This window comes from Nicotiana tabacum, chromosome 18, assembly GCF_000715075.1.
Source record: "Nicotiana tabacum cultivar K326 chromosome 18, ASM71507v2, whole genome shotgun sequence".
NCBI classification, from domain to species: Eukaryota; Viridiplantae; Streptophyta; class Magnoliopsida; order Solanales; family Solanaceae; genus Nicotiana; species Nicotiana tabacum.
This window is the reverse complement of record NC_134097.1, coordinates 84,679,340-84,695,380: the sequence shown is the minus strand read 5'-3', so window position 1 is coordinate 84,695,380 and position 16,041 is coordinate 84,679,340. Positions and strand designations below refer to the sequence as shown.

The 16,041-nt window shown below is 40.2% G+C and overlaps 1 protein-coding gene across 1 annotated transcript; it reads right to left on the bottom strand.

Annotated features, from left to right (window-relative positions):
- Positions 1-14,554: 14,554 nt before the first annotated feature.
- Positions 14,555-15,986, bottom strand: LOC142172570 (uncharacterized). Its single transcript, XM_075236219.1, has 3 exons — positions 15,563-15,986; positions 15,294-15,408; positions 14,555-15,044 (listed from the first exon to the last, which is right to left on the bottom strand). The coding sequence occupies exons 1-3, from the start codon at positions 15,984-15,986 to the stop codon at positions 14,555-14,557; spliced, it is 1,029 nt and encodes a 342-aa protein (XP_075092320.1).
- Between the last annotated feature and the right edge of the window lie 55 nt (positions 15,987-16,041).

The window sequence follows — 16,041 nt, the reverse complement described above, 5'->3', positions numbered from 1 at the left end:
CCAATATATAACATTTGTATGATAAGAACTGGAGATATTAATGTATAAAATAGTATTTACTCAGTTAGATAGCATATGAGGGTGATTTACACAAATAGGCTAGTTTTGTGCCGCTACTTAGATTTTGTCCCTGTTTCGACAACTATGCGGAAATGGCCTATGGAAGTTTAATAAGAAAATTCTGGACTGAAATGCCCCTAATCTGAAAATTCGCACAGCAACTCCTTCAAGGGACACTCATGATTCCGTTAAATGCAGGAGCCACGGGCGAAGCCAGTTTTTGCTAAGAGAAAATGATACTTTATAGTCACTCTCAAAATAATAGCAAAAGAAAAAATAAATATTTTTTTAAATATTTTTGTATATATATATACATTCTGTATGTTATATACAAAAAATATACAAACTTTATACATTTTCGGCTATCAAATGTAAATAGTTTTTACCGCGGGCTAAAAGTGATAATTGCCCTTTTGCTAAGCTTGGTCAATTGACCACCATTCGTCGAAACATTACGAGAAATTATACTGTGTATATAAGTAAAATATTAGATTTTAGATGCATATATCAAACATTTTTTGTGGAATTTTTTTATATCTTTCATGTTTGAACATTCTTGTGGAAATTTCTGTCTTTGTTACTGACTCAACTATCTATTGACTAAAACCTTTGTTTGTTTGCTGGAACTGCTTATCTGGAAATATTTAGCTGGCTCCTCGAATGTAAATTGACATGGAGTTTGAGGCTTTCAGAACGTTTCATGCTAATAAATGTTTCTTTTTTACTTAAAAAATGCTATGCGAAGTTAAGGTTAATCGGCAATAGTGATAACAACTCTATTAATTTTGCTAAGAGAAACGCTGGAACGACGAACCACAAATTTAATTTACTATCAATTCTTTTTCTAACAAAAAGCTCAATGCATCTTAAATTATACCAATTGACATGATTTTGTGGTATATACATTCTACCTATCTTGTTCAATTGTTTATAAATTCTACGGCTTTGGCATAACTCTGTGTTATATCTATTCTATCTATCTTATTTGATTGTTCATAAATTTCTACCGGATAGATTGTATGGGGTAAAATTAGTTTATAATAAATGGTCGAATGGTAGCATAACACGTGAAATTGAAGATAGGCAAAAGGCAAGTCAAGTAACAGCTAGCCCCGGATAAAACGGGTAAATCCCGAAGGGAGCGTAGTCAGTAGGAGCAGATCGAGTATTTGCCATCGGATAACATTTAATAAGAAAATATTCTCTAACACTAAATGAGCAGCCATTGCAGAGAATATTTACATTCATGGCCTGCCGTTACATATTCATCATTGGCATTTTTATTATTATTTAAGAGTAGCTTGATCTTAGGATCTTGCTTCCCTAGATAAAACTATAAATACTAGGCTCACTAGCCATTGTAAGACAGAAATTCTTGGCAAACATATGATATATTTTATTTTTGCTCTCAATTAAACAACTGTACTTGTTATTTATAACTGCTTTCACTTTTGTCCTCAGAGACATTGCGCCCGGAGCCAGGCTCGTCATCTTCTTCAATTTCAATTGCTAAATCTCATTTTAATCTTATTTATTTATCATTTTTGGATCAAATCAATTCGCTTGCTTATGAATCACGTAACAAATTTTATTGTTCTGTTTTACGGGTAAACAGTTTTGTGCCCACTGTGGGGCTTAGACAGTTGCATAATTGCTTTGATTCTTACGTTTGTCGCTAACTTGTTTGATTTTTTTCTTAGTAAGAAATTAGATATGGCAGCTAATGATGTCAATATCACGCACAACGTAGAGGGGCACGAAGATTTGCCTCAACAAGATGACTCAATTAGCGACACCCATAACGATAGGGATGAAACAACCCCGGTTCGTGAAGGGCAATACCACTGGCATGTGCGGGAGCCAACTCCTAATGATGCGGAGGAGGAACAACAACAACAACAACAACAACAACGATCCAGTATAGTCCCACAAGTGGGGTCTGGGGAGGGTAGTGTGTACGCAGACCTTACCTCTACCCCGATGGGGTAAAAAGGCTATTTCCGATAGACCCTCGGCTCAAGAAGAAGAAAAGACAAAAAGAGACAATATATCAGTACCATCAATAAAAAACCATGGAAATATCATGGAAATAGTGAAAATCTTAAGAGAACAGCAAAAATCAATCATGAGCCATCTCTCAAGGCAGGACCGGGTAATGACGAAGTTAAAACGAACGTTGTCAGGTGCTTTCAATAATGCAAATGGAAGGGGCCCGGTTCTCCCCAGCATTTCTTTAAATCAAACGGCTCAGAGGGTCGACAATAACACCCCAAGGGTAAATTCGATTTCGATGGTGCCAGGGGAACTGGTAGCGGATAGGGAAATGACAACTAGAATAACCCCTTCAAAAAAGAGCTCATAAGGTATATGAGGGAAATAAACGAAAGAATGAATCAAAATGCGAAGTAGTCTCATGCCCGAATGGATCAGATTCCGGGCATCGCCAGTTCTGAAAGGCAAATTCAAAAAAATACACACAATTGCCATTTAAGCCGAGCGCAATGCCACAATTAATTCCAAAGAGTTTCAAAATGCCGGACATACCAAAGTACAATGGGACCTCGGATCCACAGGAGCACGTCACAACCTACACCACAGCTATGAAAGAGAACGATTTGGCTCAATATTAGATCGAATCGGTCTTGCTGAAAAAGTTTGGCGAAACCCTTACAAAAGGGACCCTGACATGGTACTCACTCTTACTCGAGCATTCAATTAACTCTTTTGAGATACTTGCAGATTCATTCATTAAGGCCCAAGCCAGGGCAAGGAAGGTCCAAGCCAGGAAGGCGGATATATTCGGGATTGTGCAAGGTGAGTCCGAATTGGTGCAAGAATTCGTGATCTGGTTCCAAAAAGAAAGGATGCTGCTACCGGTTGTACTAGATGAGTAGACAACAGAGGCGTTCACAAAAGGGTTTGAATCCACTGAGCTCTGACGCCTCCCAGAAATTGAAGGAAAGCCTGCTCGAATTCCAAGCAATCACATGGGAAAATGTTCATAACCGTTATGAGTCAAAAATAAATATAGAGGACGATCGGCTCGGGTTCCTGACATCAACCAAGGGAGGGGATCGAGGCAAGAATCAGGACAAGTTTAAAAGCAACTTCGATGTGGATCAACGATCTTCTGCCGTATGAAAGAACCTAGAGTAACAACAACAAAGGGTTTTGGTCCTCAGATAGGTTCGTTCCCAAAAAGAACAGACCGTGGCAGTAACATCAGGTCATTATAAGGGACTTCACATATCCTTGGTTATCATATTACAACTTAACATCATCTTAGTGGAGTTGGTATCGGCTATGAGGAATATCAAAGAAGCACGATTTTCGAAGCCAATCAGATTCGATCCAACTTGTAGTGTGAATATCATGAGACTCACGGTCATAAAACTGGGGGCTTTTGGCATCTACATGAAGAGGTGGAAACATTATTGAAGAATGTCCATCTCAGGGAATTTTTAAGTGATCGATCCAAGAACAATTACGACCAAAGCTGGGATAATACAGAGCCTTCAAAAGAGGCAAAAGAGTCTCCTCGGTTGACTGTCAACATTATTTTTGGAGGGAACAAAATCAACGGTGTAACCTTCTTGGCGGCCAAGAAAATAAAGATATCGGTAACTCACAACAAGAAACTTCGAGAAGTCGCAAAAGATGATATCACCTTCACAGAGGAAGACACTGACATACTTCTTCTGCTACATAATGACGCTTTTGTAATCTCTCTTAATGTTTTATATTTCAAAATTAAGCGTGTTATGATTGCCCCAGGAAGCTCAGCCAACATCATCCAATGGAGAGTGCTGGAACAAGAAAAGTTGACCGGAAGCATCATACCGACGACAAAACTCTTAGCTGGATTCAACTTGACAAGTGTGACAACCCAATGAGAGATCCTACTGCCCATGAACACCGAAGGGGCAACCAAGACCACCTTATTCGAAGTGGTAGATGGCGATATGGGCTATAATTTAATCCTCGGGAGGCCGTGGATACACGAGATGAAGTCAGTACCCTCGACATATCACCAGTTATTGAAATTTCCAACACCTGAAGGAATCAAGCAAATAAGAGGAAACCAACCGGCAGCAAGGGAAATGAACACGGTATCAATTTCTAGCAGCAAGGGGAAGGAGCCTAGAAAATAACAATTACAAGAATCGATGCCTTATCCCTTTTCGAACAAAGATGATAAAGGAGAGGAGTCATCATAATCCCACCAGGTGGCGAGATATTTGTAGGTACCAGAGGAGACAGATGCGACCAAATCAACCGTAGAGGAACTCGAGCAAGTGGCCTTGTTCGAAAAGTTCTTGGAAATAAAGTTTCACCTGGGGACATGATTAAAACCTGAGCTTAGGCTAGGGTTTGTCAATTTTCTTAAATCTAATGTTGACAGTTTTGCGTGGTCGCACTCGGATATGACAAGTATCCCATTAGAGGTGGCCATGCACAAACTAATCCTGGATCCAAATTTCCCACTGGTAAGGCAAAAGAAACGCCCGATAGTATAGGTCCAAAATAGGTTTGTTAAAGAAGAGGTAACCCGATTACTCGATATCGCTTCCATACGGGAGGTAAAATATTCAAAATGGTCAGCCAATATAGTGGTAGTTCCAAAAACGAACAACAAATTTAGAATGTGCGTAGATTATAAGGATTTAAATTAGGCATGCCCTAAAAACTCATTTCTTTGCCAAATATTGATCAAATGATTGATGCTACAGCTGGACACGAGTAAGTGAATTTCCTTAATGCTTACTCTGAGTACAATCAAATCAAGATAAACCAATAGGATCAAGAAGAAACTTCTTTCATAACAAACTTTAGCACATATTGCTATAATGTGATGCCATTTGGGATTAAGAATGTCAGAGCCACTTATTAAAGGCTTGTTAACAAAATTTTTGAAAATCAGATAGGCAAAACAATGGAGGTATACATTGATGACATGTCAGTTAAGTCTTTAAATGCAGGAGATCATTTGAAAAACCTCCAAGAAACTTTCGATATCTTGAGAAAGCATAATATGAAACTCAACCCGAAAATATGTGCGTTCGGGGTTGGTTCCAAGAAATTCTTGGGGTTCCTGGTCTCGCAAAGAAGGATCGAGGTAAATCCCTATAAAATTAAAGCTATCTAGGACATTCCAGACCAATTGAAAAATGTAAAGGAGGTACAGAGGCTGACCGAATGATTGGCATCTCTAAGTAGATTATCTCGAGATCCTTTGAAAAGTGTCACCACTTCTTTTCACTTCTAAAAAAGAAGAACAATTTCGAATGGACTCCGGAATGCCAATAGGCCTTGAAAGAACTAAAAAGGTACCTATCAATCCCTCTGTTACTGTTAAAACCAGCGAAAGGCGAGCAGTTACTAATATATCCAGCGGTCTCGAGAGTAGTGGTATGTGGCATTTTAGTCTTAGAGGAAGAAGGTACACAATTTCTTGTTATTATGTTAGTAAAATATTATTGGGAGCGGAGACTCGCTATCCACACCTCAAAATTCTGGCCTTAGCTCTCGTAGACTCCTCTCGAAACCCGATAGCTGTTGTGAAAACCTTTCCCTTAAGGAATGTCTTTCACAAGCCTGAGTTATTAGGCTGTTTGGCTAAATAAGCAGTCAAAATTAGTGAATTCGACATTGAGTACAAACCCAGGATTACAATCTGGTCACAAGTTTTGGCCAATTTTATGGCCGATTTTAGTCCTGGGTTAATGCCCTTGGCTGCTAAGGAAGCAATACTGGCGTCGGAAATGACATAAGGAGTCTGGACCTTTTTTACGGATGGAGCTTCCAGCGTAAAAGTATCTAGTCTCGGGATAGTTCCAGTCACGCCCTCGGGAGAAACCCTGAGGCACACCATTAAGACTATTCCATTAACTAACAATGAAGTCGAGTATGAGGCTTTGGTTGCAGGACTTGAACTAGACCGGGGACTTGACTCGAGGTCATCGAGATAAAGTATGATTCCCAGCTGGTAGTAAACCAAGTATACGTGATTTTTCACATGAAGGAGGAGCGTATGCAATGGTATGTGAACAAGTTTCAGGAATTGCTCACACAGTTCAAGGAATGGTCGATTATACACATTCCAATGGAAGAAAATATACACATTCCAAGCAGATGCATTGGCCAATTTAGGGTCATCTATGGAGATGAAAGGATTTGACTCCGGTACAGTTGTTCAACTTCTACACTCGGTGTTGGATGTGGATGGTTACTGCGAGGTCAATTCAACCAGCTTAGTTTGGGACTAGAGGAAAGAGTTCATCGAATACCTTCGGCATGACAAGTTACCAGAAGACCTGAAGGTGTCCTAGGCACTACGAACCAATGTAGCTCACTACTGCCTCGTGGATGGGCAATTATATAGAAGATACTAAGGACCATTGTCCTGATGTCTGGGAGCCTCAGAGGTAGACTACGTGATGAGAGAAGTCCATGAAGGAATTTGTGAGAACCATGCCGGTGCAGATTTGTTAATTTTACCGTTTGTTAGGGCAGGTTATTATTGGCCCCGGATGGAGCAAGACGTAAAGGAATTCATTCAGAAGTGCGACAAATGTCAGCGCCATGAACAATTGGTACATTAACCAATAGAACTTTTGTATTCAGTATTATCCCCATGGCCGTTCATAAAATGGGGAATCGACATAGTTAGTCCCCTGCCACCGAGTCCTGGCAAGGTAGATTTCTTTTAGTTTTAACTGACTTCATCAAATAGGTTGAAGCAGGTCTTTACCAAAAGATTGGTGAACGCGAAGTGATGGACTTCATATGGGACCATATAATTTACCGATTTGGAATACCGAAGGAAATTGCTTGTGATAACGGGCCATAGTTCATAGGCTCAAAAGTCACAAAATTTTTAGAAGACTTGAAAATCAAGAGGATTACATATTCACCGTACCATCCGAGTAATAACGGACAAGAGGAATCAATAAATAAAGAGATTATCCAAAACCTTAAAAGAAGCTAGAAGCTGCTAAAGGCAAATGGCCCGAAGAGCTACCGAGTTTACTCTAGGCATACCGGACAACGGCAAAGTCGAGCATAGGGAAAACACATTTCTCTCTCGTATATGGGGCAGAAGCTCTGATACCTGTGGAATTAGGGGAACCAACTTTAACTTTTTCCCGATCAAACGAAGAAGCAAATAATGAAGTGCTGCTGGTGAGGCTGGATTTGCTAGACGAACAGAGGGACTTGGCATACGTGAGGATGTCGGCTCAAAATCCAAGGATGGAAAGATATTATAATCGGAGGGCCAATCTCCGCTACTTCAAAGTAGGAGACTTGGTTTTGACAAAGGTGACTCAGAGTAATCGGGAAGTCAACACCGGGAAGCTGGGTCCAATATGGGAAGGTCCTTCTAGGTTTCAACTATTACAGGTAAAAGATTGTACAAGTTGGAAAATCAAGATGGAGTCAAGTTTCCCAACAATTAGAACGTGACTCACTTTAAAAGGTATTATTGCCGATGGATGTTGCCGATACTGAAAGTATGTGCTGCACTCTTTTTTCCTTCGACCAATTTTTGTCCCAATCGGGTTTTTCTGGAAAGGCTTTTTTTAACGAGGCAACAATGTAAAGCATACTACAAAAGTAGCATCATCGGCAAAAGGAAAGACCTTTAAACGCTAAGGCATCAAAATTTTCACATCGATGACAAACGACTATATGGATTGTTAAATAAACTTTGGTTTGATGACAAGCTTTGCCTTATCACTAAAAAAGGATTATTTAACCATTCATAAGTCATTTCCATCGGTAAAGCAAGACTTCCAGTGTTTGAATTCATATGCTTTGCATTCCAACACTAGGGAGTGAGGGGATAATATCTGATACGACACTAGGAGTCTGTAGAAACTTGGACTGTGAGATCCGAGATCAATGTTTCATCGGGACCAAGGACTCGATGATCAGCCCCATAGAAATAAGCTGTACAAGTTAACCACATATATTGGTAGTTTTTCCTTTAGAAAATGAATGCTTGGGTACTTTTAAAGATATAAGGAATAAAACAAAGTCCTTTTATTTTTATCTTATTTCTTGTCTAAATGTTGAGTTAATTTTAACATTTCATAGTTAACAAAAACTTCAAATACTTGTGCCAAAATAAACAGGAGGCGTCCTCTTCATGAGCACCGTAAACATAAGAGGGCCCTCTCTTATGAAACCCTCATAGTAAAGAGTTTATTCTAAAAGAATTTATGCCCGGAATTAAAAGTTATCAGATAAAAATATACCCGTAACTTTAACCAATTCAATGCAAAATAAATATAGTTTGTACAACACTTAAGAAAAAAATTCTTTATTTATCAAAGCGCCAAATTTAGTGAAACGTTTGGCATAATTATAAAGTACAAAAAAAGAAGAGAAAAAAAAACTAGGCATTATTGTTGTCGGAGCCCAAAAGGAGAGAGGGATCTGCGTTTCCCCCAGTGGAGGAAGGTAGATCAGCTGCCGGCTCGGGGTATTCATCTTCCTCGATCTCCCCATTGGTCCCTGTATACTCAGAACTAGTTCGAGGAGTTAGTTGCAGCGGGTCGAGCGAGAAGGCGTTCACGAGCAGACAACTCCAGTTCTTGGGCCTGGGCAATACAATTATCTATATTGGCGATGCCCACTTTGGCCTATTTCAAGGTTTTCATCCTTATATGATATATAACATAAGTCTTCTAAAAAAACTAGGAAATCCCCTTGGTCCTGGAGCTTTGCTTGGAGCCTATCAATTTCAGCCTGAAGGCCTTCTCTTTTGGATCTCAAGGCACTAAGGCGAGAATCGAACTCAACATTTGTAGTTGAGTGAATCTGGTTCCGATCCATGGCCCTCTTGCGCCCCTCCTCCAACTTGTCTCTCTTATCCTTGGCAGAATTGGCCTCCTTGATTTTAGAGCTTAAGCCTGCCTTCAAATTATTTATTTTCTCCTCAAAGGCAAACTCGCACTCGGCAACAACAAGCACATCGTCATGGAGCTCGACCCACTTTGCCTTAGCCTCTTGAATTTGTTCATATATTGAGTGGCTTCTTGGCTATGGGATATTTTATCTTGCTCACTCTGCTTCAACTAGGCCTCAAGTTCGCCCATCTCAACAGCTTTTTCCTCTAACACCGGAAGACGTGCATCGAGTTGGTTCCTTTCGGCCAACAGTTGATCCCGCTCGGAAGCAAGTCCTTGCTTGTCGAGGATCAATCTCTGCAAGCCTTCAGAAGTGAAAAAGTTGGCCTATAAGAAAGAGTATCAAAGTTAGGATATTCATTGCATTAGGTAAATGGAATTTTTTTTATAAGAAAACAAGTACGGTACCGCTGTCGCGTTGTGCATGGCATTGTTTAACAAGCATTCTCCTGAAAGGGAGCACATTTTCTTCCAATCTTTTTCCTAAGCCAACGGCTTTAGAGAGTTTGCAAACTCCATCGTATTGGACAAAAGATGTCACTCCTTCAAAACCGAAAGAGTAGCACTTGTCCTCCCTCAAGGATCTGGGAAAATGGGTGAATAATATTGGGAGACCGAGGAGGAGAAGCACCCCTTTCTCGATCATCTGTTACCGGTGGAGGAGATGCCGCTGGTGCTGGTGGCAAGGAGCAGCGGGTATCGAGGGGCGTGAAGTTGTTGGTGTGGAAGGATGAGAAGGCGCAACAACAAATGCATTGCTGATTGTTATTTTCTTGGTGGTCGAAGGCAGAAGAGGCCCAGGGTCCAAATTCCTTGGACCGGAGACAACAATGGGGACTGAAAAGAGATAATTGGAATTATCTACAAGGTCCATCTCACCCCAAAATCCTTGGATTTCTCCTATGGTTGGGTTTTGAAGCTCACCCGGTTGAGCGTCTGATTGAGCCGATGAAGATCTTTTCATCTTTTGAAGGAAAGCCTCTCCATCACTAGCTTCCCCTTCATCATCGAGGACCATTGTGACAGTGGCCGACTAGGTCATTGTTTCCTTTATCCTCTTCATAAGTTACGTGCCCTTACACAAACAATAGAGAGTAGTTCCACGCACAATAAAATTCAAGAACAAATAGGATCTCAAGATAGAAAGAATTCATTCACTATCAGAAATAACATTCATGCGCCACCGAAAATGTACCATAAGCTTGTCTGTAGAGTAATACTCTACTAATTGAGCTAATTCAGTCAAAGATCAAGTAAGACTTTATTTTGGTTGTAATGCAGGCCGTGTGACGGGTAGGATACACATGGATAATAGTGGCTACACCTTCCTAAGCACTTTAATACATACAAATTCACCAATTCAATCCCCACACTTATTTTGAACCAAACCCCAACCTTCACATCATATTAACCAAGCTCCCAATTTCTTTAAGCACAAACAAATCAAGATTTACCACTAGCAAAGAATAATTTTCTTTATAATATATACACACTGGCATTTTTTTTCATTTTTCTAGATTTTGATTTTCTCTTCTTTTTTCTCAATTCCCTACAAGTGGATCTCACCATAATGTTTTTCAAACAGTGCACCTTTATTCTTTTCTATAGTTCCACTCAAAACCCAATCATACCTCCACATAGAGTTTAACAAACTCATACCAAATTCAAGTGCTCAAGAAAAGTAAACGGTTCAAACAGATAGTCAATTCAAACAAAGGGGTCAGGATTGTAGTGTGGTTACCAAAGAAAATAAAATTACAGGCTCAAAAGGGCTAATTAGGATGCACAACAATTAGGCGGATCACAGACATATAATTGACTCAACAAAGAAATGCCTATATCACTTCCTAGACTGAGCAAGACTACTATTTCACTTTGCTAACACACAGGGCAAGTTCTAGACATCAACTGACATGCACATAATATCACAAAAACCTCACACACACATTGGCACATAACTCTCGCAGGATCGAATCTATCCCGACTCTCTAATCAAAGCAGTTAAGCAAAATTGAGATCAACAAATTAAGGCACAGAGTCAAAGAACTGAGCCTAGGCGTCACAACTAAGGCACTCACCCCTCTCAAGGCATATGCAGTCAAGGAAAATTGCTTCAAATTAGTACTATGACTCAAGATTATTTATTCCTATAAACAAAAAAACTAACTACACCCGGTTCAAGTAAAACCCTTGAAAAAGAACCGCGACACAAAGAAAAACCAAGGAGGGGGGATTACTACACTCCTAAGAAAGTAAAATAATAAAAGACATATTTTTGGTTTTTCAAATTGTTTTATTTTTTTGTATTTTTCTTGTTCTACTTCAAATCCCTCAAGAAGCTAGTCGACGAAATCCATCGTCGGGAAGAGTCGAAACTAAACAATTAATTACTAACTATTATAGGCTGATAGAATTCAGAGTTATAATTTACAGACCATATTTTCTACAAAAGCAAGAAACAGATCAAACAACACCAACTGGCAAATAGAAAACAAGTACAAATACTATCAAATAGGAGCACCTCACCTTGCATTTTCCCCAATGCAAAACAGTACAACAAGAGTGGAAAGGTAACTCTCTGAGGCCCGTGGCCTACTCCTCATCAACACCCTCAAAGTTGCGCAAGTACTCTTCATCATCAGAAGGAATAGAGTTAGCGTCCTCATCCGGTGGCATCTGTACTCCATCGGCTAAGCCCAACCACTACTGCGTGACCACGGATAAGGGATGGTCCTCCTATAGCTCTGCCAAGTCAACCTCCCCCGAGCGGCGTGAAGGTGCATATAAGCAAATAGCAGTTGCAGTGTCTCCTCAACATGAATAAATCTCTGATATATCATAACAACAATAGTAGAGGGTCTGTCACAGATGTGACATCAAAAGGCTTATGACGCCTCAAAAGCAAAATCGTCCGGTCATAATGGTACTCCTTCCTCCACATGGTGTGTCTGTAGAAGCTGTATGATCATGCTTGGAAAATACATGGGGCGGGCCCCAAGTGGTCGTACTCGAGACATGTGCTCAAGCATAATCTTACCCAGATAAAATTCATCGGAGTTAAGAAAGCATAAATGAGATACACCTTCAACCGGGAGACATAAGGGTCATTCTGGGTAGGCATGATCTTTGCATTAATCAACCGGAGAATGACTCTAGCGGGATGCTAGAAATGGCACTTCTTCATGTCTTTATGGAACTCATTAGCATCGGGTCCATATGGCAAGAGACCCCGCACCACACAGCTGGCGTTTAATATTAGGATAAAGGGGCCGACGCAGTAGCATTTGGAACAACTTATGAGAATGCTCTATGAACCACATGATTTGATTTATTACCTAGGAGGAAGAAAACGAAATCATCTTGCCTCTCACCTCGACTTCATACACCGCATCTAACCTGGCCTCAGGTTACTAGTTATCATAGAATTCCTTAACCATGTTCACGTTCACCGACTCACTGGGAAGGAACAAGCTTTCAAAACCCAGGTATATGATGTTGTTATAAATACCTGAGTATTTCCTGGTAGGCTTACCATCATCAATATCGACTTCCGGGTCGGGACTCACTGCCAGAACAAAGATATGGTACCATATCATAGCATGAGTTGGCACAGCCTGAATGCCATACTTGCAGCATGGTACTACATCCGCATCGAGATCAATGCGCTCCTCTTCCTCCTCTACTAGGGCGGGGGGAGGTGTCTGCCTACCTCCTCTACGGCTACTAGAGGCAACCTCTGAGGAACCTGTGTTAGAACATTAGCTAGGGCGGAGAGACATTGTACCTGCACAAGACAAACAACATTAGCCACAACACGTAAAACGAAAACAAGAACAAACGGGGTAACCACCCCATACTTATTTTATTTGCATGTTCACAAGTAAAATGTATACCGAGGACTCAGACTACCCCATTAAAAGCATGCCACAAGTAATCAACTACCCACCCAACTACCAATATAATAGTACAACAACATCACCACGGACTATACTAATGTAAAATACAAAATCAAGAAGATAAACTAGTAACTAAGAAAAATAAGAAGTTATACTAATTAACTACTACAAAATTTTGAAGATACAATACAACACTACACAAACACATAGCTTTGAATCAGACATCCCAAATAGCGCCTAGCAATACATTAGCATGGGATGGTCAATTGATTAGCACTCGGGCTAACATGTTAAAGTTTCACAACACACGAACATGACCTCCCACTCCACACTTATCATCAAGTATCACATTATCTCATAACAAATACCCTCTAATTAAGCACCATTCACCTTCTATGTTATTGAGGCATTTTATCAAACACATTGTATTCATCAAGTTCGACTCATAATTTCAACTTCAATTGGTCTAGGACAACTACACAATAACACCAATCAAAAACCCAACTACAACCAAAACACCACCATATAGTAGCAAAAGCACAAAATTCTCCAATTTCAATATAAAATCCATCAATTTTTGGCCATATTGGCACCCTTACCAAGCTTCAACACAAATTAATTCCAACACCATCAAAACACACCAACAATCACCCACAATCATAAGAACAATGAAAATCCCACAAGTTTATGCAAGAATGTTGGCCAAAAGATGATATTAACCAAAAAAATTGAAAAACTACCTAGGGTTAGAGATATAAACTAAACTACCTTAAATTACTACAAAAAAGAGAAGAGATGAGAAAATAAAACTTTCCTTGATGAGTGTTGGAGGTGGGAGAACAGGAGGTGAAGAACTTTGAAGAAGAAGAAGAATGAGAAATTTGGGGCTGAGTTAGAGAGGAGAGGTTTGAGTGAGAGAATGAGAGGTATGGTAGAAAATGTGAAAAAATGGGTGGGGGTGGGGGTGGGGGTGGGGGCTTAGAGTATTCTGTCCAGTTTTTTCAAAATTTGATTTTAATTAATTATTTTATAAATGGACGGCCGAGTTTTTTTACACAGCCACGTTGCTGTGCGCGGCGCCCCATGCAACACGGGAATGAAGATATTCAGAGAGCTTGTGTTCTGTCAGAAACATTCTCATGGCCTAACGCGATGCCCCATGTAGCGGAGCAGCATAATTTTCTCAGAGTTCTGGTGATTTTATGCTTTTTAGCCCACGGGTTGCACCTCGACTCTATTATGTACATATTGTGTTTGATTCATGCTTATACCTGTCCAACTAAGTACCAAAACTCCTAACTCTAAACATATTAATCTACAATTATCTAAGCTATTCTACAAAAGTAGGAAAAAGGGTTAGAAATAGTTCTGAGTTATAGTCGTCGGCTTGATTCTGTCATTTAGGCTCATTTGATCACCAGAGGATTTCTTGTCAAATCCTCCAACAAGGTACGGTTTCAACCTGTGCCCATTAACTTTAGAGCTTTTATTCCCTTCCTCATCGTGGATCTCAATGGCACCATACAGTGAGATATGTTTCACTACAGATGGACCTATCCATATTGATTTGAATTTTTCGGGGAACAACCTAATTCTACTATTGTATAGTAAGACCTTGTCCCCTTTATGAAACTCCTTTGGCTTAATCAGGCGATCATGCCACCTATTTGTCTTCTTCTTAAAGATTCACACATTTTCATATGCGTCTAGACTAAACTCTTCCAATTCGTTCATTTGTGCCAACCCGTGTTCACCGGCAAGACTAAGATCAAGCTTAATCATCTTAATTGCCAAATAAGCTTTATGTTCTTTCTCAACAGGTAGGTGACACAATTTTCCATACACTAGTTTGAATGGTGAAGTCCCTATGGTTGTTTTTAATGCAGTTCTGTACGCCCATAGAGCTTTATCCAACTTTACAGACCAATCCTTACGGGAAGCACTAACCGTCTTTTCAAGAATTCGTTTAAGTACACGGTTAGCCACAACGTGCCCACTAGTTTGGGCATGGTACATGGTTCTTGTTTTGTGTGCGACCCCATACTTAGACAACAATGCAGTGAACTGCTTTTTCATAAAGTGCAACCTATTGTCACTGATAATCACTTGAGGTGTCCCAAAGCGGGTAAAGATGTTCTTTCGCAAGAACTTACAAACCACCCGAGCATCATTGGTCCTAATAGGAATTGCTTCGATCCATTTAGAGACTTAGTCAACAACTACTAGGATATACTCATATGAATGAGACGATGGGGACGGGACCATGAAGTCAATGCCCTAAACGTAAAAAATTTCACATACCAGAATGGATTTTAGTGGCATCTCATCTGTCTTGCTAATTTTACCTGCCCTTTGACACTTGTCATATGCAGCTATGTACGCCCGTGCGTCCTTCTAAAAAGTAGGCCAATAGAAACCGACTTACATGACCTTTCTTGCAGTGAAATTTCCACCATAGTGTCCTCCAACTTCTCCATCATGGCAATGAGAAAGAATGCTTGCCATCTCTCCTTCAAGCACACACCTTCGAATCACACCATCTGCATACAGTTTAAACAAGAAAGAGTCATTCCAAAAATAACTTTTTACCTCACCATGAAGCTTCTTTCTTTGATCACGAGAGAGATCACGAGGCAACCATCAACTAGCCAAAAAGTTGGCTATATCAGCATACCCAAGGCAGCTTTCGGAGACCGCAACAATGGAGAAAAATTTGCTCATCAGAGAACTCTTCTCTTACATCAACTGTTTCAATCAGAGGTCTCTCAAGTCGAGATAGATGATCTGCGACTTGATTTTCTGTGCCCTTTCTATCTTTGATCTCCAAGTCAAACTCTTGGAGCAACAACACCCACCGTATCATACGTGGCTTGGACTCCTTTTTACTCAACATGTATTTTAAGGCTGAGTGATCAGTGTGTACAATCACTTTACTCCCCACTAGGTATGATCTAAACTTGTCAAATGCGAAAACCACAACAAAGAACTCTTTCTCAGTGGTGACATAGTTGACTTGAGCATCATTGAACGTCTTGCTTGCATAGTAAATGGGCCTAAACATCTTATCTTTTCTTTGCCTCAGAACTGCCCCCACAGCTACATCGCTGGAATCATACATTATCTCAAATGGCTGGCTCTAATCAGGCGTCACCATAATATGAGCCCTCACAAGT